The following is a 27,892-nucleotide window of genomic DNA, read 5'->3' on the forward strand; positions in this document are numbered from 1 at the left end:
TCAGTTCTGTTCAAACACTGGCATGGATGAAAGAAGGCTGTAAAGATGTTTATATAGTCTGAGCTACCTGAAAGTCAGAAGTCTGCTTTGGTGAACGTGAACTAAAAAGTTCAACTGTTGAACATAAATCCTAAAGTTTGGATTCTGTTTGATAGCTGCTTTCCTCTTAACAGGAATTTGGCAGACTAAATTGCTCTGTGGGTCAGATGACTCCATCGGTATTCCATCTGATGAAGTGAAACAACTCTGTGTCTTTGTATACACCTTTCATACCCATACTGCCAGACAGTAATGTCACAGGCTTGTTTGTTTCACAAAGGGTTGTTCTAATTGGGGTGTAATAAAAGGATGATGTAAACCTGATTATTTCTTTTTGAAGAAGGATTCTCTGAAATATCCACACACCTAAGATTGCTCTTCCATTTGCTTTTCTGCTGACTTCCACACTTCTAAGAAGGAAGTGTGTATGGCCCAAGTTAGCGGGTTTTTTGAAGCGTGGCCATCTGAAATGGCCACTTAGATGAAATCTTGTGCAAGTTGTTAAACAGAGGTATGTTTTGTAGAGGATTTCTGTCCCAAGTTGTCATGATTCTGGGATCATTTCTCTTTGGAGGCTGGCTTTTCTGGAGAGAGGCAAATGATGTGAATATGAGAGTGCCTTGCAGAGTGCTGTTTCTGCCTGTTTCAGGTGGGGAATCATGTTATGTTCATTTGACAGCTGGCTCAAATTGGAGTAATTCCCATTTCTAAGGTTCTGGAAGAGCAGATGTGAGGTACAGTGAAGTCCTCGGGTTCTCAAGTTTACTCTTAGCCATGCTACTGAAGTAGCCTGCACTTTCTTCATTCTTTTACTTACATAGTTGTAGAGTAAGAAAGAAAAAAGAATACATGGGAGTGTGAGACCGTTATGAAACCTTTAGAGACAGTAAAAGTTTTACAGTCCTCTTTCTTCTCTCAGAGGATGCCAGCCCCCATCAGACTGCGGGAGTTGATCCGGACCATCCGGACAGCAAGAACCCAGGCAGAAGAGCGTGAGATGATCCAAAAAGAATGTGCTGCTATCCGGTCGTCCTTCCGAGAGGAGGATAACACATACCGATGCAGAAACGTGGCAAAGCTGCTGTATATGCACATGCTGGGATATCCTGCACATTTTGGCCAGGTAGGTTAAAATTTAGTGCCTTCTGTGCATAAGCCAGTCTTCTGTGTTTTGGGCACATTAACTTGTTCAGAGCATTCCTAGGCGCAGTTCTTCTTCATATCTTTGGGGTGTCTTGAGGTCTGTTTTCACGTGTGTTCTGAACCTATGTTAGTTAGTTTAGACTTCATTAGTGATATTTGCTGTTTGGGGCTTACATATTTTGTTTTGAAACTTGAGGTTAGTCTGCTTTTGCCACACTCTCTCCTCCTCACCATCCATGTTTCTGCAGAGCAGTAGTGCTTAAACCACAGTCCAAGACATAGGGATGTTTTTAGACTGGATCAAAATAGCACTTTGGAGTTCTGTCTCTGAAAAATACCACATAGTTCAAAGGGGGTTCTGTGCCCTTTTCCATATAAAGTAATGTATTTGAGACAGAAAAGAACTGGTCTGTTCTGGCAATCAGGAGCTGGTGTTCCTTATCCCCATCTTAGTCAGGTGACATGGAGAATGCAGGTGTGAGTTTTCCATCTCTTGGCTTATTTTTGATGTGCTATTTTTGACAGAAATTTTAGGAAAAGGAGACAGGAAGATGGAAGCTCTTGATCTACAAGGTGTCCCTCAGGTTAGCTTTGTTTAGTCTTTGGGGCATAGTTTTGCTTAGAAGTCAGTAAGTGTCCTGTTAGTAGTAATCTAACCTAGGTCTTCAATAAAGCTTAAATCAGTCAAATTGTTGTATCCCTTCAAGTAGCTTCATGTCTTGTGAGTCTGTCCATTTGTGATTGAATTTACGAGTCCTAATATGTCTCACTGAAACAGTAAGCTCAAATCAGTGAATTCAAATTGCAGACAGTTAGGATTAGTGAGTTTGGGCTCTGCTATAGCATGTGAAGTGCCTCATCTTACTTCTATATTATTGGATTATTCTCTCAGGGTAAAGAGTTTTGAAAAAGAGCGAGTGAAGTTGTGTATTCTTGTCAGGACCCAAGACACACCTCTAGCTGTCCAGGACACCAGGACTCCTGCTAGGGGTCTCAGAGACCCTGTCACAGAGCCCAAGACACCTGTGGTTTTGAGTATGACCCATAGAGCAAATTACCAGCCTTATATGAAGATCAGCAAGCCACAACAGTTTAGGTAGAATAATAGTGAAATTATCACGGGCTGGAAAAGAAGATTTTGGGTTTTTTGGTATGGGGGTTCAAGAGGCAAGATAGAAGAATCTGAGTGTGTCCAGCCTTTCTCCGTCTTCTTCTTAGCCTCCATCTTCTGCTGTGATGTTGGCACTTGAAGATTAGTTTAGAATAGAGGTGCACTGTCTAACATGAGTGATAAGTATTAGAAAGTAAAAGTAAATATGATATACGTGATTTGTAGTATAAAAGATGACGCAGCCTTGGGAGCGGGTGGAGAGTGCCTGGAACTGTCTTGCTGAGCTGACCTCGGCAGGGCAAGAGAAAATTTTTTATAGATAAGATAAAATAAACAACCTTGAGACCGAGAAATGAAGAGCCCTGACTCCTTCTTCAAGCACCAGGCTGAGAAAAAAGACTTTCGAACTTTTCTCGGGGTCACTCTGACCAGCTAGAGATCCCAACATATTCTTCTTTCTTAACGCTTTTCATAGCCGGGCTCTCTGGTCCAAGGCAGAAACTTCCTGTCGCAAAAATTAATTATCTTGGGGCCTTAAGAATAATGAAAAGTGTTACAAAAATGTCATCTAGAATTTCAACGTTTGGCTGTGTTAAGAGCAAAATTTCATTCTTCTATCTTGTTGCTCAGGTATTTAATCCCATCCAAGGAAGATTATAATTTGCCATTTAGTTTAATGATTTAATTTACCATTACTAAGTAGTTTTACTAATTTGCCATTACTAACTAAAGCAGAAATTTTCAGTTTCTGCTTTGGTTAGTAATGGTAAATTCACTGTTAGTGAAAGAAGGCTAAAGCAGATTGTTCAGTATCTGTTATTGCCAGGCTTGCTACATCTTGACAAGAAGCATGTATTCTGACTACTACGAGAGCAGAGTACTTCATTCAATGCCTTTGGTTCTCTTATAATTTATCAGCTGCATTTTCAGGAGGGCCCAACGCTGAAAAGGGTTTTAACAAGTATTCTGCAAGAGAGTGATTTAGAGAACTTTGCGTGTCCTTAACACTTATCACTGGAGGGAATCTTTCAAGATGCTGCTGTTGTATAGGAGTATAGTTTGTGTGAGCTGGGGACCTGTTGAGGACGCAGGCTCTACCAACAGTGGAGTCTTGCAGATAGACAGTCCTGCAATGTAGGCAGTAAGCTTCTGAGAGTGATAGGATAAATATGCAGGAAAGAAGTTTTGCTAAAAAACAGGAGAGCCTCAAGTGGTGTTAAAGTCTCTCTTAAAGCTGTAAGCAGAGAGCAGCTAACAGTCTGGGTAACCAGGAGTGAGTGGTTGGTCTACTTCTATCCAACCCAGGGCTCCACAACTTTGACCTGGGATATCTTGTACACAAGTATGAGAATGAGCGCTGTATTTAGCCAATGCATGCTGATATGCACTGAATGGCATGCTGTCTCCTGACCATGTGCAAATGCTGTTTATGCAAGTTTGGAAGTCGTCGGACAGCCTGGACAAATGGTCAGATAACTTTATTATTGTCATTGTTTCTATTTGAAAAAAAATTGCAGTTGGAAGAGTGCCTGTGTCAGAAAAAGTTGGGTCAGTTGTAGTCCGGTTACATGCCAATAGTATCTGTTACAGTGGTGATGTAGCAGATTTTAATTGTTCCTTTGAATGAAATGGATTTAACAGTATCAAGATTTTTTCCACTAATTACACCTAGTAAGAGCTTCAGCTGATCATGTTTCTTAGTATTGCTGTGCATGAATCTAGTTTGCATGCGCTTCTACACAGGTGAAGCAAGTACTCATCAGCCTTTCATGGGGTAAATTTCACTAATATATTTTAAATTCAAAAGTACTAGAAATGTATCTTAGAGTATCTGTTGCAGTGATCAGTTTTCTTATGCTCTTCCTCAGTCATTCATCTTCTTTCTTCATTGGCTTTTACTCTGTAGCTTAGGTGTCATCAATTTTATGTTGCATTTTTACGGAGGATTGTATAGGTATCTTGTAAACCCAGGAAAGAAGGTTGTTTCAGAGGTGCATTATTCTCTTACAGAAAGCACTGGAAACATGAGAGCTTGATATCTAGTGTTCTGTATGTTTTCTGTGGCTGATCTCGGGCATTTGGGCAAATGCAGTTGTCTTTGCAGAGGACTGGTCTTATTGTTCAGAGGTGTTTATTCAAGGTTTTCATCTCATTTAGCCTTGCAGACTGAACTTAATTTCTTTCAAGCCTTTTCTTCCCGATTTGTCATCTTTGCACTAGCTGGGCTTTTGCATATGATAACAATGTCAACAGCCGAGTGTGTGTTCTAATGCCACATGGTCATAAGAACTTGCAGGGTGGGGACTAGACTATAGCACTTTCTTTCTCTGGCACTTCACCTTTAATTTTCTTACCAATATACTGTGCAACTTTGCTCTTGTTGATGTGTGTGTTCCTTGCATCTCACCTGTGTCTGTTGCCCTGTTCAAGCTTCTGTCTAGCTGAAGACATGAATCCCTTTTCCTGACACCTCGTATCTTTGCCTGTGTGTGCCCCCTTTGCTATGGATCTGTTGCCAGCTCTGTCTGACCCGTCCTCAGACCTATTGTGTATGCTTATTTGCTGCCCCAGCTAGTAAAGCAGACTTACAGAAATTGTTTGTGAGGGATAGAACTTTACTTCCCTGTCAGGAAAGTAGACGTAGATTATAATTGATTAGTTTTCGGTTACAGAAAACTAGTTTAGTGCATTGTAGTGTCAGAATATCTCTGTGGTGGATGGTATTTGTTTTTCAAAGTGTCAGATGTAAAAATGAGCTGGCAGTTAAATTTTAAATTAGCAGAGTGCAGGTGAAAACTACGTATGTTGTCTTGGGAATCTCTTCTGTGCTATTGATCATAGTTGCCATTTCTGCAGGGGGAACGGGAAACTTGTAGTGGCTGGAATGCACGTGATTTTAGTAAACTTCTGGTGTTCCAGAGATTACAGAGGCGTGTGAAAACATCACTATCTCTGGCAATCTACTTTTTGCCTAGACAGCAAGTTAGTTACAGATCACAATAAACACAACCTGGTTTTAGAGTCATGGAATCCTAGAGTGGTTTGAGTTGAAAGGTCATCTAGCTCTAACTGCCGTGGGCAAGGACACCTGCTAGTCCAGGTTGTTCCAAGCCCAGTCCAGCCTAGCCTTGAACACTTCCAGGGATCCAGGGGCAGGCACAGCTTCTCTGGGCAGCCTGTGTCAGGGCCTCACCATGCTCACTGCCAAGAATTTCTTCCTAATATTGAACCTAAACTTGCCCCTTTTTCCATTTGAAGTCATGACCCCTTGTCCTATCGCTACATGTCCTTGTTTTGGCAGCTTACAGAGCATTGATCCTCTTCCTAGTAGGTAAATTGAACCTTTTAAGTTTAGTTAAAAAATTTTATGTGCATATCAAACATGACACATTATCTAGATTTCCAGATCTTTATTATTTTGTGTTTTCTGATGTATCTTTCCTCTCTATCAATGTGCTATTCATCTCTATCAATGTGCTATCATTTACTTTTGTGATCTGACATTAACCAACATATCTGGTGTATCTGAGGTCATGGAGGACCAACAGTGTCTGACCACTTCACGGCACCGGAGCTACTAATGACCTTCCTGCTGGCTTTGTTGGAACTTTAGCCAGGTCATTTAATCTTTCTTGGTTTTCCACATCACCAAAATGGAAACCAAATACACCTTTAAAAGTACACTCTGAGATACATACGTTACTACACATCAAAATTCAAACTGTTTCTGCTCTAGCTAAGAAGTAGTTTTCAAGCTAATTATGTCTTTTTTTTTCTTCTTTTTTTCCTTTTTTTCCAGTTGGAGTGCCTCAAGCTTATTGCGTCTCAGAAATTCACAGACAAGCGCATTGGGTATTTAGGTGCCATGTTGCTGCTGGATGAGAGACAGGATGTTCATCTTCTTATGACCAATTGCATCAAGAAGTAAGGGTACCACCTCTCCATCAAACGATGATTTGAGGTTTCAGTATCAGAAAGTATCCTTCTGACAGTGATACTTAGAGTACTTTAGGGTTTTTCCTTTGTATTAGAAAACTGGTGCCTTGAAATTGTTGTGTGCTGTTGACCATAATAAGGCTATCGTTGTAGTGCTCTGTATTGGGCCATCCTGTCTAGCGTCTTTAGTGGGAACAGAATATAAAATTGCATTGGTTTTGAAGAGGCATATGTAGCAAGCAACACGTCCTGTGTGTTTGTTTGCTTCTGCTGACAAACTCTGAAGAGTTGTCAAGGAACAAGGCTATGTATCTTGCTTTCTTTTTAAAATCTAATGGTCCTGACGAATGGTTTTCATTGGAAGCAAGGCAGCAGCTTGGGATGTGCTGTAATTTTGCTGAAATCAGACAAGAGGGGATGGGAATGACTATTTTTTTAATACTTCTCTCAGCAAAGCAATGTTAAAGCGGGACTTTCTTACATCATAGTTTAGTGGGTGACGATGAGTATGTTTTCTTTTCAAGATGGATTGGAGCAGGTATGGAACAGCTGGGTTCTGGTTGACCTACCCAAAGGTTGTGTGTGGTGTACTGGTTTTTATTATTATGTACTTATGTATGTAATAATACATACTAAAGTATATATTATTAGCACTTAAGTCTCTCAGATATTATCAAGTAAAGTATTGATCTTCAGTTAGACTGTGGCCTCAAAGTGCTTTAAAAGAAACTTGACAAGACTGTGGGCCTGAGGATCTGCTAACTTTGAACCTAGCATCCAGGAGACAAGATTTTGGTCTAAAGATCTTCCATTGAAGTGCTATACCTGTGAGGTGCTTCCATTAGAACCAGGGTGCAGGTTAACACCTCCTTTGATTGTTTATGCTACAGTGAATTTGGTAAGGGTGTAGTGAGTTTGAACTGGAAATGGGTCAGATGGAAGCTGAGCAAAAATGGTGGACAGCTTCCCACCATCTACTGGGTTGTATATTGCCTTCTCCTTTGGCTTCTATATCTGCCATTGTGTCTTGCTTTTATCTAGACATTAAGGGATTTATTTATGGCACTGTTTTTCAGTGTTTCATAGCAAGATCCAGATTTTCAAGACAAAAAGGAAAGCAACCTCTTGAAGCATGTACTTGCGATACACACAGCTTTATATAGCTGCCAAAAAATTGTTAAAGGAAGGAAACAAAAAACCAACCTGTTTAATAGCATGTGCTACCTGTTCCTTCACCTGCATGTTGCCATAACTGCTTCATGTTACAACCAGAATACTGTCTTTCCATTTGGCACCTCTTGCATGTTTGATTCAGAACCACTTCTTTCCCCAGCTCTTCCATCTTGTAGTCCCCAGCTCTTGTTGCCTCACAGACCACAAACTGTATTTTTTACTTTCTTCAGCATTGAATCCTGGGTGCTGTGGCAACCTTAGTACCAAACACAGATGGAAAAGTGGTGTAGAATTTGATTTTCAAGGCTGTTGGGATTGCCATGTAGAAGCTATGTTGTCTTGTGCTCAGTGTGGCATTGTAGCTACGAATAGCATCTCCTGTTAGGTAGTTTAGCTTCGTAGTGACCACTTTTCACAACTTCTTTAGGCATATGAATAGGAAAAATTGCTAAACAGAAGTCTTGTATGAATTGTTTTCAAGGTGTGTGAATGGTGAGGTTTGTGGTTTTTGGACAGGATAGAGAATACTTTTGCACAGATTTTTCTATACTGTTTGGTTTGTAGATGCAGAAGCTAAAACCTGTTGTAGAACATATTTAAACTGGGACAGCCCACAGTGTCACTGCTGGTCTGTGCTTTGCATGCAAGTTCCAAAGCTAAAACCATATTCAATGGAATTCTGTATAGTCTTCCCTCTTCTCAGCTCAATCCCTGGATACCCTGACAGGTCAACCTGATAGTTAAACTAAGTATTTTTATCTTTTTAATTGAGGATTCTGAGTAGAATGAGTAGCAAACCCTGCAATACATGCACTCAAAGCTCCCATTGATCCCAAGTTGTGCTCCCACAGAGCTGTGAATCCAGAAAGTTCTTTTGGGCCATGTGTTGCTGGATAGATGACTCTAGCTGTAGATGCCCTTTTTTTGTGTGTTCAATTTCTGTGTGTGCATGCTGATTGACTTTTTTTGTTCTCCTTTGCAGTGACCTTAATCACAGCACGCAGTATGTGCAGGGGCTGGCACTTTGTACTCTTGGCTGCATGGGCTCCTCAGAAATGTGCAGAGACCTTGCAGGAGAGGTGGAAAAGCTCCTCAAAACTTCCAATTCCTATCTTAGGAAGAAGGTACTTCAGGAAACTTTTGAATACTTTGTTATGGATTAAAAAGCAAGATTGATTGAACACCTTGTTAATATCTGGAATACTAGATGACTGAGATCACACTGAGTGAATATTTTCCCAGTGTGCAAGACAGAGCTCAAAACTCCCTTTCAAGCATCCAATTCACGAGACAGTTGCTTCTGTTTTTGCACTCTTCTCCCATAATGTTATTGGTGGTAATGTGAACGCTTGCCCCCTCATGGACATTAGCCTCAAAATTCTGGTCACAGTTTGATTTATCTTCTCAGATAAGAGAAGACCCTGGTTATTAACAGTGCAGGCTGGTATCAGAATATTTGAACCTATTTGATGTCTTCTGTTGATGATGGTAACAGTAGTATGAGAACTAGAAGGGTTAAGGTCTTGAAATGGACAAACACTTATAAATTGTCTCATTTCTGTAGCAAATGTGCCATAGCATCAGTGAAGTGTGATTGCCCCTATTCTTTTAGGCTTATTTATTGATAAAACTTGGTGAGAGTGTGAAGCACTAAGATTTAGGAAGAGATGCATTGTTACTTCTTTGTCTAGTGCTAGATCTAGAGAGAGTTTGGAGAGAAGGCAATGCCAAGAGGTCTTGCTGTGTTCTGGAAAGAGGTACTTGATTTTCAGGCAGTTGCAGGGAATAGTGTCTCCTGTTGCTTCTCCATCCTAGAAGAAATAGGCATGTGTTTTTTCAAAAAACCCTGGAAATGTAGTTTTGTTTCTCATAGCACCCACCACCTGCAGGAGGAAGTTGTTTTTTTGGGGAAGGAGGGAAAGTAAATAAGCCATAATTTTACAGTAAGTTTAATTATTTTTTCCAATGCATTATCTGCTTCCCAGCAAGAGGAGGACAGGCTGAAGTAGCCCTATTAAAGGCAGAGCTGCTTTGCAAATAATAGCACTTCTTATGTGAATAATGTAAAAATGAACCATTACTAGGAGAGTATTAGTTTATAGTTCAGTCCTCCCCATTTATTGAACTCTCTTCTGGAATGCCGTTGAGTAACACTTGTAATAGAGAGATGGAAAAATGTGCCAGGCCTTTGTTTATCATGAAGATTGTTATAGTTCCCACTGTGCTAGATATTCCCAAAACAGGTATTGTTGTCTTTGCAGTGTGTAGTAAAAAGTGTTTTTCCTATTCAGGCAGCACTGTGCGCTGTTCATGTCATCAGAAAGGTGCCTGAACTTATGGAGATGTTCCTGCCAGCCACCAAAAACTTGCTGAATGAGAAGAACCACGGTAATAGCTGAGACTGTACTTAGCAAGGCTAGGCCATTCTCTAGAGGATAGTGCACTTGCTACCTAAGCCTTTTGTTTGGAGGGAACTTCAGAGATGTATTTGTATGATTTGTTTCCTTCCATTTCTACACAGTGAATGCAAATGTCATTTAGAAGGAAGAGATGTGTATGACTCTGCTAGTCAACAGGACTTTAACATGGCATAGGTTACAAAAAAGAACTCTTTCATTGTGTTTTGATACACTTCAGAGTGGGTGAAATGGGAACATTTGATTTTTATCCTGTACGCTGCCTAAAGTGACTCTAAGGAAGTGGCTTCTTATGTTTGGAGGTATTATTTTTGTGTAGTCTTTCTTTAAATGGAGTTCTGAGGCCTCCTGAGGAAGGTGACATAAGGTCTGCTAGGCAACCCAAATCAGAAGAGAAAATTAGGAAGTGTGTGGAACTTGACACCCACAATGCAATTAACACATGCTGTCCTCTGGAGTCTTACATTTGTATTGAATCATAGAATGGTTGGATTTAGAAGAGACCTTAGAGGGCAGGAACCCAACTATGACCATTACTGTATGTTTAGTATGCGAGTTTCTGCAGACCAAGTCCAATTTATCTCCTGCCTTGGCCTTTAATTGCAGCTTTAAGACAGGAGCACATTGCTATCTGCTTTCCCTTGGACACAGCTGCAAGATATGATGTGTTGAATTCAAGGACATTTTTTAATGATTTCCTGTTGTTTCCTTGTGATGTTTATCAAATGTCTGGAGGCAGTGGAATGATGTTAAATGGAGATACATTTTTCTTTTCCCCCTCCCTCACCTTTAGGTGTTCTTCACACATCAGTTGTTCTCCTCACAGAGATGTGTGAGAGAAGCCCAGACATGCTTGCACACTTTAGAAAGGTAAGTGTGAACTGGTAATATTGCAAAATTAATATTCATGGCCTTCTAGTAAAATCATTACAACTGTTTGGGTGAAGAATTTTATGATACTGTCTGTTTGCTAAATTATTTTTTTAATCATTAAATGTGGGAATTTCATGTGTATCCAGGCCTAATCCCCTTCACTGAGTGGTTACGTTACAAACAATCGGTCTTAAGATTGTGCTGTAACTCATCCTAGATTTAAAGTTGTCTTTGATGGTCCCTTAGGTTTTCCCTCACTCCTTCTATCTAATCGCATGGTGATACTGGAATACAAATGAAGTAAGCATAGAGAGTAAGATGAAAAACTGAAGCTTATACCCACACCTGAACGCCTTAACCACAGCTGAACAGTTATATGCACTCAGTTCAAGAACACAGATCTAAATTCTAGTTGTATAGATACCTCATGCCTGATGCATACTATGCGACACAGTTTTCCATTTTAATTTAAGGGTTTGAGAGTCAATGTCACTCTTCCTTCTCTGGTTAGGAATGTTTGCTTCCCATCACCCTCCTGACTTCCTTGTGTTGTTTGCTGTAATTTGCTGTATTATTGCTATGTGAAAGACTATCGATAGAAGAGCACCTGAAAATTGCCTTGATTGTCATTCTAAATTCTTGATCAAAAAGGAGAAATTGAACAAAGCTGGTAGAACAGAGCAAACCATTTGCTCCTCTGAAAAGTCTTAAAGGTGTTTGTTTATTTGCATGCCCATTTACTTTCTTCCTTGTCTATATCATTAGGGATTTAAAACTGTACATTCTTCGGTGCATCTTAGCATTTTGGCATGCATCTTCCCTTGCCTTGGTTGTAAATGTCAAAGCAGGAAAAAAAGTCAGATGAGGTAGCATCCCTGCTACTAATTGCTTGGTTAATGTGATAGCTATGGGAAAAGAGAGAAGAGCTGAGTGCACAAAATTTTGTTACTGGGGCATTCTTTCTAGCTATTTCTTGTAGTTGTTATGCTGTGAATGGTATAACATTGACCTATCCCTAATGCTTGCTTCGTCTGTTTTGTCCCTTTTGTCTGTTTGGAATCCTGCTGAGTTAGAATGAAAAGGTAAGAGTTAATTTTTCTAGATGATGCATGTTTGCCTTGAATCTGTAGATGTTTGTCCCTTGTGAGGTAGTGCCTCTGAATGACACAGTTGTGATTGATGCCACATGCTTAGATCATCTGTACTTGTCTAATGCTCTTTGTGTGCTGGTCTTGTCACTAAATCTCTACATCCATGGCATCCCTGAATCTCAGTTGTGGCCTTCTGCGAACATCAACTTACTTTCCTCAAGCCTTCCCTCATTTGAGGAATACTTGACAGATTTTTTTTTTTTTGTGCCTGTGCAAGCTGTAGCCCTGGGCTTTGTGTTTTGTCTGAATCATGGGGCAACTTTGGGTGATTCCCAGAAAGGAGCAGGACAGACAGTTAACTGCCTGTAAGAGGCTGTAAAGGCTTTCTGTGCTGCAAGGAGCTACCCAGTCCGACTGCAGTGCTGATAGTCTTCATGGGTGTAATTTGTTTTCCAGAAGATGGGGGCGCGGGTGGGTGGCCCTCAACCAATCTTCATGGCTGTAATGTTTCCCTTTGTTCTGTCCTCAGTCCTGATAATTCATGCATGTTGGAAGGCAAAGCAAACATGAATAAGGATTCCAGGAATGCTCCACTTGTCTGTTACTATGTCTGGAGGGAAGATGTTGCAGCAACCTTTGGTTTCCTCTTTAAGGCAGATACAGGAAGTTCAGGGTTAATTTTGTGTGTTTCATGAAATGCATGTTTTCAGAGGAGTTTGTAGTTCCTGAAGAGCAAAGGTAGGAACAAAAGGAGATGACAGGGAAACTAGGCTGGTTTTCTTTTTACACTATACCACAGATGTAGATTTACTACTTTGAAGACACAATATGGTGCTCTGGTCCCAGTTTAACTGTTTCTAGTTGTGTCTTAGCCAAGCTGGAGGTATTCATACAGCATCAGCTCTAGGGTGTGCAAGTTGAACTTTGTGGAAGAATCCAGAGACTGACTTGCTTTCAAATACGAGATTTGTTCTTGGACCTTGCTTCAAAGCTGGGGTCAGGGAAACAACAGTGCCCTAATAGGACAACTCTCTTCTTCGCAGCTTGTTCCCCAATTAGTTCGTATTCTGAAGAACCTTATCATGTCTGGATATTCACCAGAGCATGATGTGTCTGGGATCAGTGACCCCTTTTTGCAGGTAAGAACTGATGCAAACAGTGACTGATAGCTTTAATTCTAGGACTGTGTTTTGAGCCTTATGTGTGATGAGGTGGTTACCGCCACACCTGTGTTGATTTTAAGGCTTCTTTGGTCTTCCTTTGAGCTGATTGTGCAAATGCTGTTCATCTGCCCTAGTGAAAGACACCTGCGTTAGTTTAACCAGCAGTTGTAGTACTTTATCATGTTATGTGACAAAAGAAAGAAACAGCACATATTGATTTTGGAAGGCTGTGCCTGGTAGAGAGGGGACTCTGAACAGTTCTGGCTAGTGGGAAGAAAATAAGCACAGCAGAAGCCTGTTTTTGTTGATAAAGTTCTTACCTGGCATGAGCATTTTGCTTAAGAGTGGAAATCAGCAGCTTCTTTTGCTTTTTTGCCACTACGACCCTATGTCAAACACTGCCATCCAAGCTTTTCTTTGCTTTGTTTTATAAAATAGGTACGAATCCTGCGGTTACTAAGAATTTTAGGGAGAAATGATGATGATTCTAGTGAAGCAATGAATGATATACTTGCACAGGTAAGGTCTGCAAGGTTGATGACTGGTTGAAACTTTCTCTTAGTTTCTTAATAATTTAGGTTCTGCAGCACTAATGAGGATACAGCTGCTTGCCATGCTGAGTGAAATTTTGTTGAAAGAAATGAGTATGTATGAGTGTGATGCTGTTTTGTAGGGATTGGTTACTTTCGCTGCCTGTTCTGCAGAGCAGCACAAAGGGGATCTGCTTTGAATGCATTGAAGCTATTTCGTTTCCTTTCTGCAGGTTGCCACTAATACAGAAACAAGTAAAAATGTGGGAAATGCCATTCTCTATGAAACTGTGCTGACTATTATGGATATAAAATCTGAGAGCGGCCTGAGAGTAAGTTGCATTTGCTATGGCCTTTGTTTTTTTCCTAGGATTGTATTAGAGTAATTTGTGTGGAGGACATGAAGCAAGGTTGTTTCACCATAACACAGTTCTGCATCTGACTCTAGATAAGTATGTAACCTTTGCAGAAAGGGTGCTTGTTTTGGAGAAGAGAGGGTGTTTGGGTTTCTTAAAATAAAAATGAAAAGGCAAAATTTCCTGCAGAGTGTGTGTCCTGAGTGCAAGTGAGAGCCTGTGATGCATCCCTTAGCATTTCCTCTGCTTAGGCAGCTTCTAGAGCTCTTTTTGGCTAAGAACCGCAATGCTAGTTTTGACATGTTGCCTTTGAAGTCATCGTCAAATGATGAAGATAACCAGCAGCCCTTTTAGATCATTGATCTTCCCTAACTCTTTCTGCAGGTCTTAGCCATTAACATCCTAGGCCGTTTCTTATTAAACAACGACAAAAATATTAGGTAAGTTGTACAAAATGTGTTTTGACAACACCCAATTTAAAATATGTGAGAAGCAATTACACAAAGATGACACTGAAGTAAAGGAGGAGACCATGTTGGGATCACTGCTCTTGGGGTTAGTGTGGCTGTTGAGCTTGCTTTTTTCTTGGTGTGTTCCTTTCTCTGTGCAAATCTTTTCTGTGGCCCTGCCCTTCTTAGTTGATAAGTTGGAGGCATGTTACAATTTAGTGTGCTAGCTCGCCTGTGAAGATAGGTCAGGAAGTCCCCTAGAGGGTTTTCATTAATTACTGAGTGCAAGAGAATCCTATTCTGTTGCAAGATAAGACTAGGTTTGGGGCAAGGGGACAGTGTCTGTGCATACAAATTAAATGGCTCCTGTCAGCTACTGATGATCTTATGTCCTGTTTGCAGATATGTAGCTTTGACGTCATTGTTGAAAACTGTGCAGACAGACCATAATGCGGTACAGCGACACCGAAGCACCATTGTGGACTGCCTGAAGGATCTGGATGTCTCCATTAAAAGGTAATCAGATTATCAGTGAAATAGACTCTTGATATTGACAGACTGTGGAAAGTGAGCAGAGCATAGGGGAAAATGACAATAATCCTGGGGAACTGTAAGTGACACTACCATGAAGATATAATACGGTTCCATAATTCAAACAAGATAATGAAGATATACTTCCACCTTCTTTGGAAAGCTGCTGTTACTATTCGTGGGAGGAAAAAAAAAATTCTGTTTGCCTGAATTTTTCCAGAATGCAATATCAGTGGAGATTAGATTTGTGTGCTCTCAGCAAGATGGAAAGCCTCTGTCACTATGATTATGATCAAAGCTACTCTGATTTGCTCCATGTTGGTTTTCTTTCCTAGATGAACGGGCAGTGCCATGTTGTCTTGGAGCAGTGTTAAGTCATCCAAATAATGTATTCTTAGATGTATTATGGAGTAGTAGAATTCAGACTTAATTGATTGCTCAAACAGTTTGTGTACAAACCACATCCTTTTATCATTCTTGATGTTCATTTGTCATTTAAGTAGTGTGTTCCTGCTTCTCTGTGCATTGGGAAAGCTTGCAACCTTACTTCTCACCAGAGAAATACTTTGTCTTGTACTCTGTCTTAATTTCTTCCAGTTTACTCTCATCATTTCAGTTATGTTCCTTTTACTCATGATAGTTAACTCCCTCCTGTTTCTGTCACTTACGGAAATTCTTGAACCGTTTGGTCTTACTTTGCCCAGCGTATGTGGAAGGCTGCTCTTCTAAACTGAGTCTTTCAGCTTCTTGATTTCTTGTTCTTTATTTCAGAACTCTCCTCCTCCTCATTATTCTTTCTGTAACTGGGTTGCAAAGAAAGGTCTGGGCTCAGTGCAGCATACAGCATGCAGTGTTGGGGACAGCAGCATTTTTCCTGTTGCATTTCATAGAATCTCTCTGCTACAGGCCAGAATTCCACTGAGCACTCATCATGTGAATATACCTTCAGAATTGTTCAACCTCTTCTTTTCCATCTACTCAAACTGATTAGATCACACCACAGATCCTCATTCTGATAGTCATTCTTCAAACTTATGCCCATCTTTGAATCACCTGTAGATTTTTTTAACAGCTCTTCTCAGACTAGCATGTGTAAAACAGGAAAAAATTGGATTTGTCTTGCTTCTGAAAGTTACTTTTAACTGCTGTGTACTGGGTATCATGTAATCTCTCTTTACAGTTGCAATCTATCCCAAACCACAAATTTGTATCTTAAATGCTGAGCAAGCCAGGCTGCCATTGCTGTTTGGTGTCAGAGGCAGCATGGGGCTCGGTTGTGGAACAGCAGAGCCTTATCTAGATTTTGGGTAGAAGGCAACAAAAACATTTTATTGGCGCCTGCTAGGAAAACACAGGCTACAAACAACTGAGCTTCATGTCCGAGTGCTGTTGGAGGATGAAGCCTTTGAGTGATCCATCAGCAGAGCACAATGTTGCCATGCTGACAGTTGTGCTGCTGACAATGCACTGTCTTCATTGAAACGTTATATTGACTGGATATATGTCAGAGCCCCCAGGCAGCAAGCTTCAAGGACTTGAGGGAAAGACATGATATCTGCTTTTGGTTATCTGAAGCATGGCTTCTGCTCATCATCTTGTAACTGGTGCAGTTCATATTTGGTCCATGTAGCATAATTCAGAATGGCTTTGCCATTTAATTAAAGCCTTTTTCCCTGCTTGATTTGATTAAACTGCGTGATTAAGAGCTTTGTGATAGAAATGAAACATGTAATATGACTGAAGGTAAGCAATATGTGCTGAGATAAATGCCTGGTGTGAAGACAACATTGTATTCCTGCACAGCTGCAGTATTGATGCATCTGCTATAAAGTGACTGAAATATTAAACATAAACAGGGAAAACTTGTAACCCAGTAGGGACAGGTGTAAGGGAATTGGGAACTAATTGGAAGGATGGAAACAGTTCTAATAATTGTGTAGGTCATCAGCTAAACATAGATTTAAATGTTAAAAGGTAGCAATTTCGTTTGGTATTTCCAACCTAATTCTGAATATCTCTGTATTTTTTCAGTCCCTGGGTACTCGCTGGGTAAAAAGCAAAGTAACACATTTACAATTCACCATTCTGTAAAATTCCTTATTACAATAATAACTAGGAAAATGTAGAGAAGTAGTGCTGTCTGGATGTTCTCAGATTTTTGAGAACAAATAGTGTGGGCCCAATTCCATATTAAAGTTCACTCAGGGTTATTTAGCAAGCCTGTTTTAATGCATTTGAATACAGCTGTTGCAAAGTTGTGCAGAAATCAATCACATCTGGAGTTAGTAGTCTTCATTCAAAAATGTGGCAGAAGAATGAGAGACCTGTGCTAAAGTCAACTACAGAAGCTTCAAGTAGAAGGGTCTGGGAATAGCCTCTGAGCTCTCAATGTGCATGAAAAGGAATAGCAAGGAGTTAGTACTCTGACTAGTTGTGGTGTCAGCAGGTCTGTGTTGAGGAGGAATGAACAATACCAGGGTAACTTTGGGTTCTAGAAATCTTATGCTACAGTATAAGAAGCTTTACTGTATCCAGTTTATCCAACTGGATACAGTAAAGCTTCTCAGTTAATATTTTAAATCTCTACTGTATTTGAATCTCTAATATATGGAATTGGAAACAGGTCTGTTCTGGATCCCTGAAGGTGGAGAAAATATGCTGTGGCATGCTTTAATTGTTACAGTTGTGTGTCAGAAATGACCAGTATTTAATTACACTTGGCCAGTTAGACTTTAATCCTGTTGGACTCTGGCTGCTGAAAGATATTGCTAGCCTTAAGCTATCTTTAATATATGGATAGATGTTTCTAGAGGACTCCGTAGCCCCACTCCCCCTTAATTTTTTGGAGAGTGGATATTTGTCTGCCTATGAACAAAAAAAAATACTGCACATTAAATGTGAAGGGCTGTTTTCACAGGATTAGTAAGTATTGATCTCCTCTTAATTAAAAGTTAACTGCATTTTTGTAGCTGGATTTCAGGTTTTTTTACTTCCTTCACTAGGTGAAATTACTTGATTGGTTTTCTGTCTCTTGCCCTAGGCGTGCAATGGAACTGAGTTTCGCTCTTGTTAATGGGAACAATGTCCGTGGAATGATGAAGGAGTTACTGTATTTCCTAGATTCTTGTGAACCAGAGTTCAAGGCAGACTGTGCATCTGGAATATTTCTTGCAGCTGAAAAGTATGGCGTTGTTTTACTTGCTAATAATTTTTGGTACATCCTCGGGATTGTGAACACCTTTTGTGTTGTTTCTCTCCCTGCTTGTTCCCAAGAGAGAATGTGTTGATTCATTTCTTCTCTGTTCACTGATTTATGTGTGGCTTGTCGTTGTAGCCCTCCCTCAGTATTGGTGTCCTTCCTCACGAAGCAGTGAGCCAGGAAGTAACTCAAAGGGGGGGTTCTGATTATGCTGGGTTTCTTGCTGGTGTTGAAGACTGGCAGTTATTGTTCTAACTTGTTTTCTTAATTTTGTCAGATATGCTCCTTCCAAGCGCTGGCACATAGACACAATTATGAGAGTCTTAACAACGGTAAGTGAAATTGCCTCTCTCGTGTGTGACTACATAAAATTTTCTTAATTCTGGAGGAAGTTACAATCAAGTTGGAGATGTTTCTAAAGGCTGGCAGATAACAAATGCTAAAATACATAGAGGAAGTGTACTTATGATAGTCATATTTACTGAGTTTGCATATTTCTGACTGGCTGCCTTGGATCGCTGAGTGATTTGTTTTTTTAGAAGAACTGTACTATTTCAGAAACACACAAGAGTAACAGTGTGTAGCAGTGTTTCTACGGCAGTAATCACACTAGCTTCTAAGAACAGCTCTTGTACTGTCTGATTCCAATATACAGTCCTTTCAGAGGAGAGTGAATGCAGCCTGGAATGGCTTGCAAAGAGAAGGGGGGTGAAGGAGTTTCTTGGAATTACTCCAAGTTGAGTTTATCAAAACTTGTTAATGAAACTGTGTCAACAGCCTCCTAATTCACCTTCTTTGGGTTTAATTATTACTCTTTTATCTACTTGAATTTATCTATGAACATCACAGCTGAGGTGGAACTGGAGCAGTGCTTTGGCAACTGAGGGAAGAGGTCTTGGTAACTTGGGTAGGCAGTGTGTTCTGTGAGGCAAAGGAGTGAGAAGAGATTTATCAGTATGAGTGTTCAAATTTGAGAAGTTCAACAAAAAATAAGTCTGGCTGGGATGCTCTTTTGTCACCTTGAAACAGAGAGAAGTAGTTTCGTCTCAAGTGAGGATTAATTTCTGTTGGAAGGTTGGCTGTGAGAGTTGTTCTCAGATTACTTTCTCCAGTAGAGCAATTGCCTTTTCTTGTCTGCTAGATAAAGCACTCATAAGGTTGTATTTATTTCTGCACTCTATCCTCTTGCAGTTTTAGGGGTATCTGTAGTGTGGATTTCTCTGAGTATAGCTTCATTTGTTGGTAAATGTACTGTCCTGTACTTCTGCCCCCCTGAGGTTGCTCAAAGTCAACCATAAAGTGCTCATGGATGAAAGGGTTGATTTTTATTTCCAGATGCATCAAGTGGTTTTGTGAAGGGTATCACAGCTGCTGAGTGTTACTTAAGAAGGTCCATAGTAAAACCTCACAATTGTTCTTGCAGGCAGGAAGTTATGTTCGTGATGATGCTGTTCCCAATCTGATCCAGTTAATAACTAATAGTGTGGAGATGCATGCCTACACTGTGCAGAGACTCTACAAAGCCATCCTTGGAGATTACTCCCAGGTAAAACCAAATGCAGCTGGCTTCAGTTTCTTTTTTGTACTGCAGTAATTATGCATGTTTACTAGGCATCTCAGGGAAAGCCAGCATCACATTGTCTGGCTCCAAGGGAGAGACTGCTGAGCAGGCATGTCTTCTATAAGTTCATGTTCTTTTTAGTTTCTCCAATTCTCTTATGGAATTCTTGGTTGAATCAGATATTCCTCTTTCTTCTGCTGTGGAAGGCTAAGCTTTCCTCTGGAAATGCGGATGGTTTTTAATTTATCATGCAGGCATCTCTTAGCTTTCTCTGGTTTTTCTTCCAACAGCAACCCCTGGTACAAGTTGCCTCCTGGTGCATAGGAGAGTATGGAGATCTTCTGGTGTCCGGTCAGTGTGAAGAGGAGGAACCAATACAGGTATACCTTGGGAAGGAGCTGCAACTGCACACCTGGCTGAGGCTGGACCCACTTCGTGCTGGCTAGGTGAAGGGAGTGCTTTCAGCAGTTCCCTAGCACTGATGTCCATGATGGTAATGGACCCTGGACAGGAATCTCCTTCCCCTGCTGCAGGCATGGATTGTGTAAATACTGGATGTGTGGAGTGTTGCTACAGCTGGCAGAATGGTGTGGTTTTAGTGCCAACTGATTTGAAAGAAATCTGCTAGGGTCTTAGTGTATTTCAGTGATAAACCTGCTCTTCAATGTGTGAAACAGGAACTGTATTTTAAAACTCATACCATAAGATCTCCGCCTGGATGCATGTCTCTCACACTCTGAACATAATGTTACAGACTCAGAGTTGCAGAGAGGAGTGTGACATGGCCATTAGGCAAGAGACAGGTTTTTACAGTATCATCTGGAAGGCTTGCTGTAAGCTCCTCTCTGTCTTAGCCTAACCTCACTGTACCTTTTCAGGTAACAGAGGATGAAGTTCTTGATATTTTAGAAAGCGTCCTGATATCTAATATGTCTGCATCTGTGACACGAGGCTATGCTCTCACTGCCATCATGAAGCTTTCCACAAGGTTCACCTGCACTGTCAAGTGAGTACCCTTTGGTGGTACACTGCACAGGGCTTTGTTGCAAATATACTGACATCAGCTGTCTTCATTAGGAGTATTCCTTGAACATGTTCTGCTTTTGTGATTTACAAGAGTCATCATCTTACTTGTTGGCTTTTACAGTCCTCCTTTGCTCACAGGGTGGAAGATGTCAGCTGTGGGTACTGTTTCCTCTAGGGATGCCCTCTGCTGTGTGGGAACTTAATCCATTCTGCTGTTTCTTGAAAACTCCTTAGTTTCAGTGGACTGTTTTTTCTCATTCCTTTTTTGGATGCTGGAGAGAAAAATAGCCTTGTTTCGTGTTGGACACTTCTCAGTGTGGGTAGTTGAGCTTTTTAATGCTATACCTAAGGTGGTGTATTAATCACCTGCGGATGCTTTTGTGAAGGGACAGTTCATATATGGATGATACGTGGATACTGCTGTTTTACATGAGTTATGTGGACTCCTGTTGAACAGAAACTCAGTATCATCTTCAGGATGACACATGCTAATCCCTTGCTTATTGCTGCTAATTCCATGGTGTGTTTGTTTTCCCTTACCCCCAACAGTCGCATTAAGAAGGTAGTTTCCATCTATGGTAGCAGCATTGATGTGGAGCTGCAGCAGAGAGCTGTGGAATATAATGCACTTTTCAAGAAATATGATCACATGAGGTAAGTGCTAGTAGAGATTTGGTGTTTGAAAAGGATCATTATCTGCTCTGATCTCCTGTGGATGAGAGTGTGCTGTGAGAACTTTGGTGATTTTTGTTAAGGTTACAGAGGAAGTAGAATCCTGTCCCTTCTACAAGGTTAGCGAGTGTTTTAAGGACTTAATGTATCCTGTGTTACTGTTCTGTGATCAGAGATTGTCTCTGCCAGAGAATTTGTCCTGCTTTGAGCCTGAGCTTGTCAGGTGCTGGGGGGAAGCAGGAGACAGAGGCCTTGTTTGTCTTGTAGCTATCAGCTAGTGTATTTGCACTGGCACAGAATGCCAGGGATTGCTTCAAACTGTTGTGCAGCTTTGCAGTTCCCCTGTGTTGGAGCTCAAGGGAAAATGCAGGTTCTCCCGTATATATCAGTTCATGAATGTCTAAGTATTTGGATTGGGATGCAGGAAGATGGCACAGTGTAACTATCTCAGCTTCTTTCAGGCCAGCACTGCTTGAGAGAATGCCAGTAATGGAGAAAGTCACCACAAATGGCCCTGCTGAGATTGTACAGACCAATGGAGAGACAGACACAGCAGTACTGGAAACCAAACCTCCACCCTCTGGATTGCAGCCCGCTAACCAGGTAACAGAAACTGAGCCAGGATAAATTTCCACTGCCTGTCAGACCACGTTCCAGCCTGTGCCTACAGCAAGCTGACACCATCTCCCTCGCCCTGTCTGCTTCTTTGCTGTTTCTAACTGGTGATGATTGTATCATTGCTCTGCTCTTATGGCTCTAATGTCCAGAACAGGTGTGTGGGACAGGTCATTTGTAGGCTGAGGAGCAGGGTGGGATTGTATCAGTTGGTTATGGTGCTAATAATGCCAAGGTTGTGTGTTTAATCCCCTTATGGGCCATTCACTTGAGAGTTGGACTCAATGATTCTTGTGGGTCCCTTCCAGCTCAGAATATTTTTTGATTCCCCAAACTTGGTGTGCATGAACCCAGTCATTCCCTATCTCTTCAGTCCCTTAAGCATGGAAACTAGATTTCTTGTGGGGCATGGGATCACAGTGAAACTAAGAACCCCTCTAACTGGCCATCAGCTCTGGTGGTCTTCAGTTTGAGAACAAATAGAACACACTGCAAGGAAAAGTAGCAGAACGTTGAATATATGTAAGTATTACATCCACTCTCTCATTAGGCAAATGATTTATTGGACTTGTTGGGGGGAAGTGATATAACACCTGTAATTCCCACTGCACCTACAAGCAAGCCAGCCACTGCTGGTGGGGAGCTGCTTGACCTCCTGGGAGACCTCAACCTAACAGGTGAGCAGGCTGCATTTCTTAGACGTCTACGTTCTCATCCATGGGATGGGATGAGGGTGGGCTACTTCTTCATTGTCTTTTAAGTCCTAGTGTTTACATTTACTCTTACCAAGATCCATAATAGCAGGTGGGAGTTAGGGAATGAAGTCACAGGTTGATTCTGCATGATTAGCTGGTGAGACTTGAGCATTTTCACACCTGAGTTTGGGAATGCTGTGAGCCTTTACAGAGAAGACTATGGGATGTGAGGAATTAATTCCATTTGAATACTTGCTAGTTCTTGAAAGCAAAGAAGGGGAGGATGACAACACAGGTGATTTATAGAGCTTCATGTAAAGAAATACAAAATGCAGCAGTCAGTCTTTGGCAAAGGAGTAATTACTCTTCATTTCCTGACAGCAAAGTATTAATCCTTCAACATTTCTTGTAGGTTCTCCAGTATCTGCCCCTGCACCCCAGATAGCACAGCCTCCGTTCCTGCTTGATGGACTTACAACTCAGCCTCTCTTCAATGATATTGCTGCAGGTTAGGGACATTGTAAATCCTTTGCCTGAAGTGCCCCAACACCTAACTAGAAGAGGAAACAAGGAATAGTAGAAAAAAAAATCAAAGGGAGGCAATTTGAAAGTGTGCCATAGATACTGGAGCACATGGGGGTGTGTTTAATTTTCAGAAGAGTCTGGGGTCAAGTAAGTGCATACTATGATGCTGAGAATGATCTCCAGATTCTGTAGGTCTTCTGCTTTTTTGTTTCCTACAGGAATCCCCTCCATTACTGCTTACAACAAGAATGGGCTGAAGATTGACTTCACCTTTGAGAGGTCGAACACCAACCCTAGTGTGACTGTAATCACGATACAAGCCTCCAACAGCACAGAGCTGGAGATGACAGATTTTGTTTTCCAAGCTGCAGTACCAAAGGTAGAGCCACTTAGGGCAGCTACAGTGAGAAGTTGAAGGGCCAGTTGCAAACACTTCCTAATTGGTGCTTTCATGTAGATAGAAACTTGCAAGGTAAACAAGGCTGAGAACTATTCCAAGTTTCTCTTAGTGCACAGTTAGGTCATCTCTTTCCAGTCTGAAAGTACATGTTGTAAATGCAATAGAACACAGATTCTAATCAAATTGGACCACTTCTGCTTGGACAAAATTGTGTTTTGAAATCACTACTTTCTAGAAAAATGGCTAAACCTCAGGAAGAAAAACATTTGGGTCAAAATCAGTATTTTGGAGACACTAATCATACCCTTTATTCTTAATTTCTAGGAAATATACTGTGTTTTTTGTAGCTATGAATACATGAAAGAAAAAATCTTTTGAAGCTATTAGTTGCTTATAAAAATATAAATTAGTCACAATATGGTGATTAATGGCATTCCTCATTTAAGGAAGTGAATTGTTTCCCCTTGCACTCAGCTGCAGCAACAAATGTGTGTGACAGATATTGCCTAGTTTATAGCAGAGCAGACTATTGAAGCAGCACGTTACTGGAATGCTCTCCAAATTTGGGAAAGTACATTCACTTCTAGGAACTAGTATTCGTCTAACTTGGATTCAAGTAGGTTTTACACCTACCATAGGAAGGAATCAGGGCAAGAACAGTCCTGAAGTTAGAGGTGTGCTGACCATTCCTCTGAGTGCAACACGTGGAAGCAAGCATTGCTGCTGATCTTGGTCCACTGCAGTAAGCCCTCCGCTCCTATTATTTGTGTACCTGGATCCTACTTGCATAGAAAGCAGGTGGGCCAGTGAGTGTGTTGTTCTTAGAGAACAACAAGATAGGGAATTCAAGAACTGATTATTCAGGGCCAGAAACTGAACTTTTCCTTGCTTTCTTTCAGTGCGAACAAGTCAGTTCTTACTTGATTACACATCGAATTGTTTTCTTTTTGCCCTGTTTTCAGACATTCCAGCTGCAGCTTCTGTCTCCCAGCAGCAGTGTCATCCCTGCATTTAATTCTGGGACCATCACACAGGTCATTAAAGTTCTGAATCCACAGAAGGTGAGTGATTCCAAGAAGAATTGTTGAAGATACTGTCTTGTAATCATTCATTTAATGCCAGTCAAGGGTGCATTTCTGATGAGAGGTAGGGAGTAATGGTAGTGAATGATACGTTTTTCATGGCCGTCACTTCAGTTAGAGTTAGGAACAAGTTATGAAAAACACAGGAGGTTATGGACGCAGGTTTGGTCTTCTATTTGGTTATACTGCTAAAACAGTTTAATAGCTTTGCTATCTTGAAGTCATTCATGCCTTGCATTGCAGTGGTTAAGTTTTCAAATGGCCAGAGGAGCTTAACCTAGTGTTTCTATGGGTTGTAAAAGTGATGTTTGGAAGGCAAGCATCTTGACACATAAAGATATTCAGCATTTGTTCTTGCTGTCTGTGGTGGTGTTATTGAAATATTTTTACACAAAAAAGCAGCTTGATCCATATTCTTAAAATTGTCTGTTAAGTAATCATTTGTTTTTAATGTGTTTAAATAGTTGATGGAAAGAATCTTCAGGAGTAATGTAATTGTAATTCCATTTGTTTTACAGCCTTCAGAGACAGGCTTCAAGACTGGGACACAACAGACTTGAGGGGAGGGAGGGATGTGGCCCACATTTCCTCCTTAAGAGGGTTTGCAAGTGCTCAGATGGCATCAGAAAGAAAAATAAAATTGAGATCATACTTCTTTCTTTGAAAAAGCCTTATGATCCTAAATGACTCTAGGAACTTAAAACATGTGAAGCTTTTCATAGGTTAAAACTGATGTACTGCTCCAGATGTAAAGTGTTTCTGCTATATTGATGTGCAAGCAGGGAAAAAAAATCACAATTTCAGCCCAAGTTTCACTGCATGTCAGTCTTCTAGTACATAGTTTTTGTGGTTTCCATGCATCTCCCTCTATTTCCATGTAGTCTGCTCACCTCTGCCTATATTAAGCCACAAGACTTAATTATTCTGTGTCTTATATACATCTGTTACCAGTTTCTCTGTGATGCTGTAGAGCCCCCTTCAAAGATCACCTTGAAAGTTACTTTCTGAACTTTGGAGGGTTTAGGTATTTTCCTGTAATGTGCCAGAATGAGACCTGCAAGGTGAAGCACAGCTAGGGTAGTGGCATGCTTTCTTGTAGGAATGCCACAACTCCTATGAACACTTCAGAGTACAGAGGTGCAAAATAAAGCCATCATGCTGGATTGAAACTAATGGCTAGTTTTCCAAAACGACAAATAAACCAAAAAGTGATAGTGATGATGTTGATCTGTTAGTCATAGAGCATCACTTCTTTATCCTAAGCCTCGTTGAAACAGTCACTGTCTTCCTTTTTTCCCTCTGCTATCCCTTTTGTGTATTTGCCTGTAGGTGTGGAGAAAAGAGACAGAAATTATCAACTTCTGGCTTTTTATTTTTGGATTTTTTGAGAGCGAGAATAGGGAACCTGACTGGAGCATGCTGTACTCTAGCTGTTTTTAAGGGCCACCTAGTATCTGAGTGACAGCCAGTGACAGCCAAATGACAGTGTAAAGCGATCTCTGAGCTATTTCATCATCTAGTTACAGCAGAAGGGAATGTTCTTAGAGATTCTCTTTCCAGGCTTTCGTAGGCTATTTCCTTCACAGTGCTGCTGAGCTGTGCAGTACTTGAAGTTGCCAGACTGTTGCATTGAATGGACAGCCCATCTCTCCCTGCAGGCCCAAGTGCAGTGCAACAGAGTACAGATCTGCCACCTGCTTTCTTCTGTTGTTAACTGGAATTTCAAGGAGGTTATTTTTGTATTTAAGGACTTCAGTGCTTGCAAGAGCAGGGCCAGTGCGGACACAAACATGGGTAGAAGCTGTGCTGTAACTTTTCTAAGAGCTTGTACCTGATCTGAGAACTACAGTGACCAATGAATGTCCCACCAGATGGAGCATTTATCTGCGGTGTCATAGCTCACCCTGCACACACCAACAAGCTCTTGTGTTCAGGAAAAGTCAGTGTTGAGTATTCGTGGGGTGGGGGAGAGGAACTGGATGAGATGGGAGTCTCTGACCTTTAATGAAGACCTGAATTTGTTTTGTGTTTTTTTGTTTCCCCCTTTTCTCTTGTAGCAACAACTACGTATGCGGATCAAGTTGACATATAATCACAAGGGCTCAGCAATGCAGGATCTAGCAGAAGTCAACAACTTCCCCCCTCAGTCTTGGCAATGAGGCTCTGGCACCATTCTTATTCTCATCCCACCCAATCAAAAGAACTCTGGGAAGAAGATTGTGATCCTTGGCAATCCCCCAAACTGCACCATGGGCATGGGGAACAAAAGAGACCTGCTGATGAGGAGGAATTTTCCTGAAGTGATTGCTGACTTTGAAGCATATCTGTTAAGATTAATCTCCTCTCCTCTGCTGATGAGGCTGGTGGCTTGTGGAGGCTACTGTGCACTCCCTCACACATGCATTCACAGCCAGAAGCAACATTCCCTTCTCCCCTTCCCCACCCTCCTTCCCTCTCAAAAGGAACACAGCCTGGTTGGAAGAGAAGTCTGGAATTTCTAGCAGGGAAACTTTCTTCTCTCTGCAGCAAGTGAGCAGTTGCTCCTTCTTTCTGCCGTCTTTTTTTCCCTGGGGTGGGTAAGGCGTGTTGTCATTCGTTTCTAGCTGGATTCCTTCACGCATTTTCATCTGGGACTCAGATGGGGTCTTGGGGAATGCCAGGCTGCCCTTCGTCTTTCTTCTTGTATCCCCTAGGTCTTAAGGGGCTGGAGGCTTCTTATGACCTACTCAGTGCATTATTGTATACACGCACTTCTTAGTTATGTGCTGCATACCAAGAGCAAGTGAGGCCTTTGGAGTTCATCTGCAAACCTGGAACACAGTGCAGGAGAAGAGGTGCTGGTAAGAGTTGGTAAAATTGCTTCGGTGCTGTACTTGAAAATGACGCCCTTACACCTGAATTTTCTTTCCTTCCATCAGTAGGCACAGCCATGCAGATTCAGTCTTCTGTAGCTTCCCCAGAAAGTGAAGTGAGTTATGAGAGATGTAGAGATAAAAGGAGCAGCTGGTTTTCTACCACATACGGTTTCAAAGTCTTTCAACCTGTCAGTTGTGGTTTATGGGTAGAAAAAACACATTCAGTTTTGTAGATCAGTTTTTGGGCAAGGGCTTTGCTCCTGCTGGGAGACTCATCAGAGACTATGCTGCAAAGTTGCTCTTCCTGGTTATTCCAGAACTTCTCCCCAATTTTATTTCCAGAGCCTGTTGTAGACCCCCCTGGGTTCCATTTGAGTTACTTCTGACTGGGATATTTGTGTTGTATCTGTAATATTGGCACTGAAATAAAGACCATGCAGTTTAAAGAGA

The 27,892-nt window shown here is 41.2% G+C and overlaps 1 protein-coding gene and 1 non-coding gene across 3 annotated transcripts; both read left to right on the forward strand.

Annotated features, from left to right (window-relative positions):
- Window positions 1–958: 958 nt before the first annotated feature.
- On the forward strand, window positions 959–27,892 carry AP1G1 (adaptor related protein complex 1 subunit gamma 1). 2 transcript variants are annotated; one of them, XM_005424785.3, is made up of 23 exons: window positions 959–1,162; window positions 6,093–6,217; window positions 8,385–8,526; window positions 9,694–9,790; window positions 10,613–10,689; window positions 11,766–11,774; window positions 12,827–12,922; window positions 13,385–13,465; window positions 13,710–13,808; window positions 14,217–14,272; window positions 14,684–14,797; window positions 17,853–17,993; window positions 18,289–18,343; window positions 19,435–19,557; window positions 19,863–19,952; window positions 20,451–20,578; window positions 21,148–21,252; window positions 21,732–21,873; window positions 22,436–22,562; window positions 22,993–23,088; window positions 23,324–23,484; window positions 24,468–24,566; window positions 26,645–27,892. In XM_005424785.3, the coding sequence occupies exons 1-23, from the start codon at window positions 962–964 to the stop codon at window positions 26,744–26,746; spliced, it is 2,466 nt and encodes an 821-aa protein (XP_005424842.3). In that variant the 5' UTR covers window positions 959–961; the 3' UTR covers window positions 26,747–27,892. The 2 variants fall into 2 exon arrangements, with proteins under 2 accessions (XP_005424842.3, XP_005424843.1); XM_005424786.1 differs by lacking the exon at window positions 11,766–11,774 and having other exon boundaries at window positions 962–1,162.
- Window positions 16,195–16,281, forward strand: LOC115948317. The gene has a single exon (XR_004082149.1). It is a non-coding gene; the product is annotated as a small nucleolar RNA SNORD71 (small nucleolar RNA).

This window comes from Geospiza fortis, unplaced genomic scaffold (assembly GCF_000277835.1).
Source record: "Geospiza fortis unplaced genomic scaffold, GeoFor_1.0 scaffold102, whole genome shotgun sequence".
Taxonomy (NCBI): Eukaryota; Metazoa; Chordata; class Aves; order Passeriformes; family Thraupidae; genus Geospiza; species Geospiza fortis.

Excerpts from the sequence above, each read along its gene's own strand:
- AP1G1 (XM_005424785.3), top strand. The coding sequence starts at position 962 with ATGCCAGCCCCCATCAGACTGCGGGAGTTGATCCGGACCATCCGGACA. Across the intron at positions 13,809-14,216 it reads AATCTGAGAGCGGCCTGAGA|GTCTTAGCCATTAACATCCT; the intron begins GTAAGTTGCATT and ends CTCTTTCTGCAG. Across the intron at positions 14,273-14,683 it reads AACAACGACAAAAATATTAG|ATATGTAGCTTTGACGTCAT; the intron begins GTAAGTTGTACA and ends TCCTGTTTGCAG.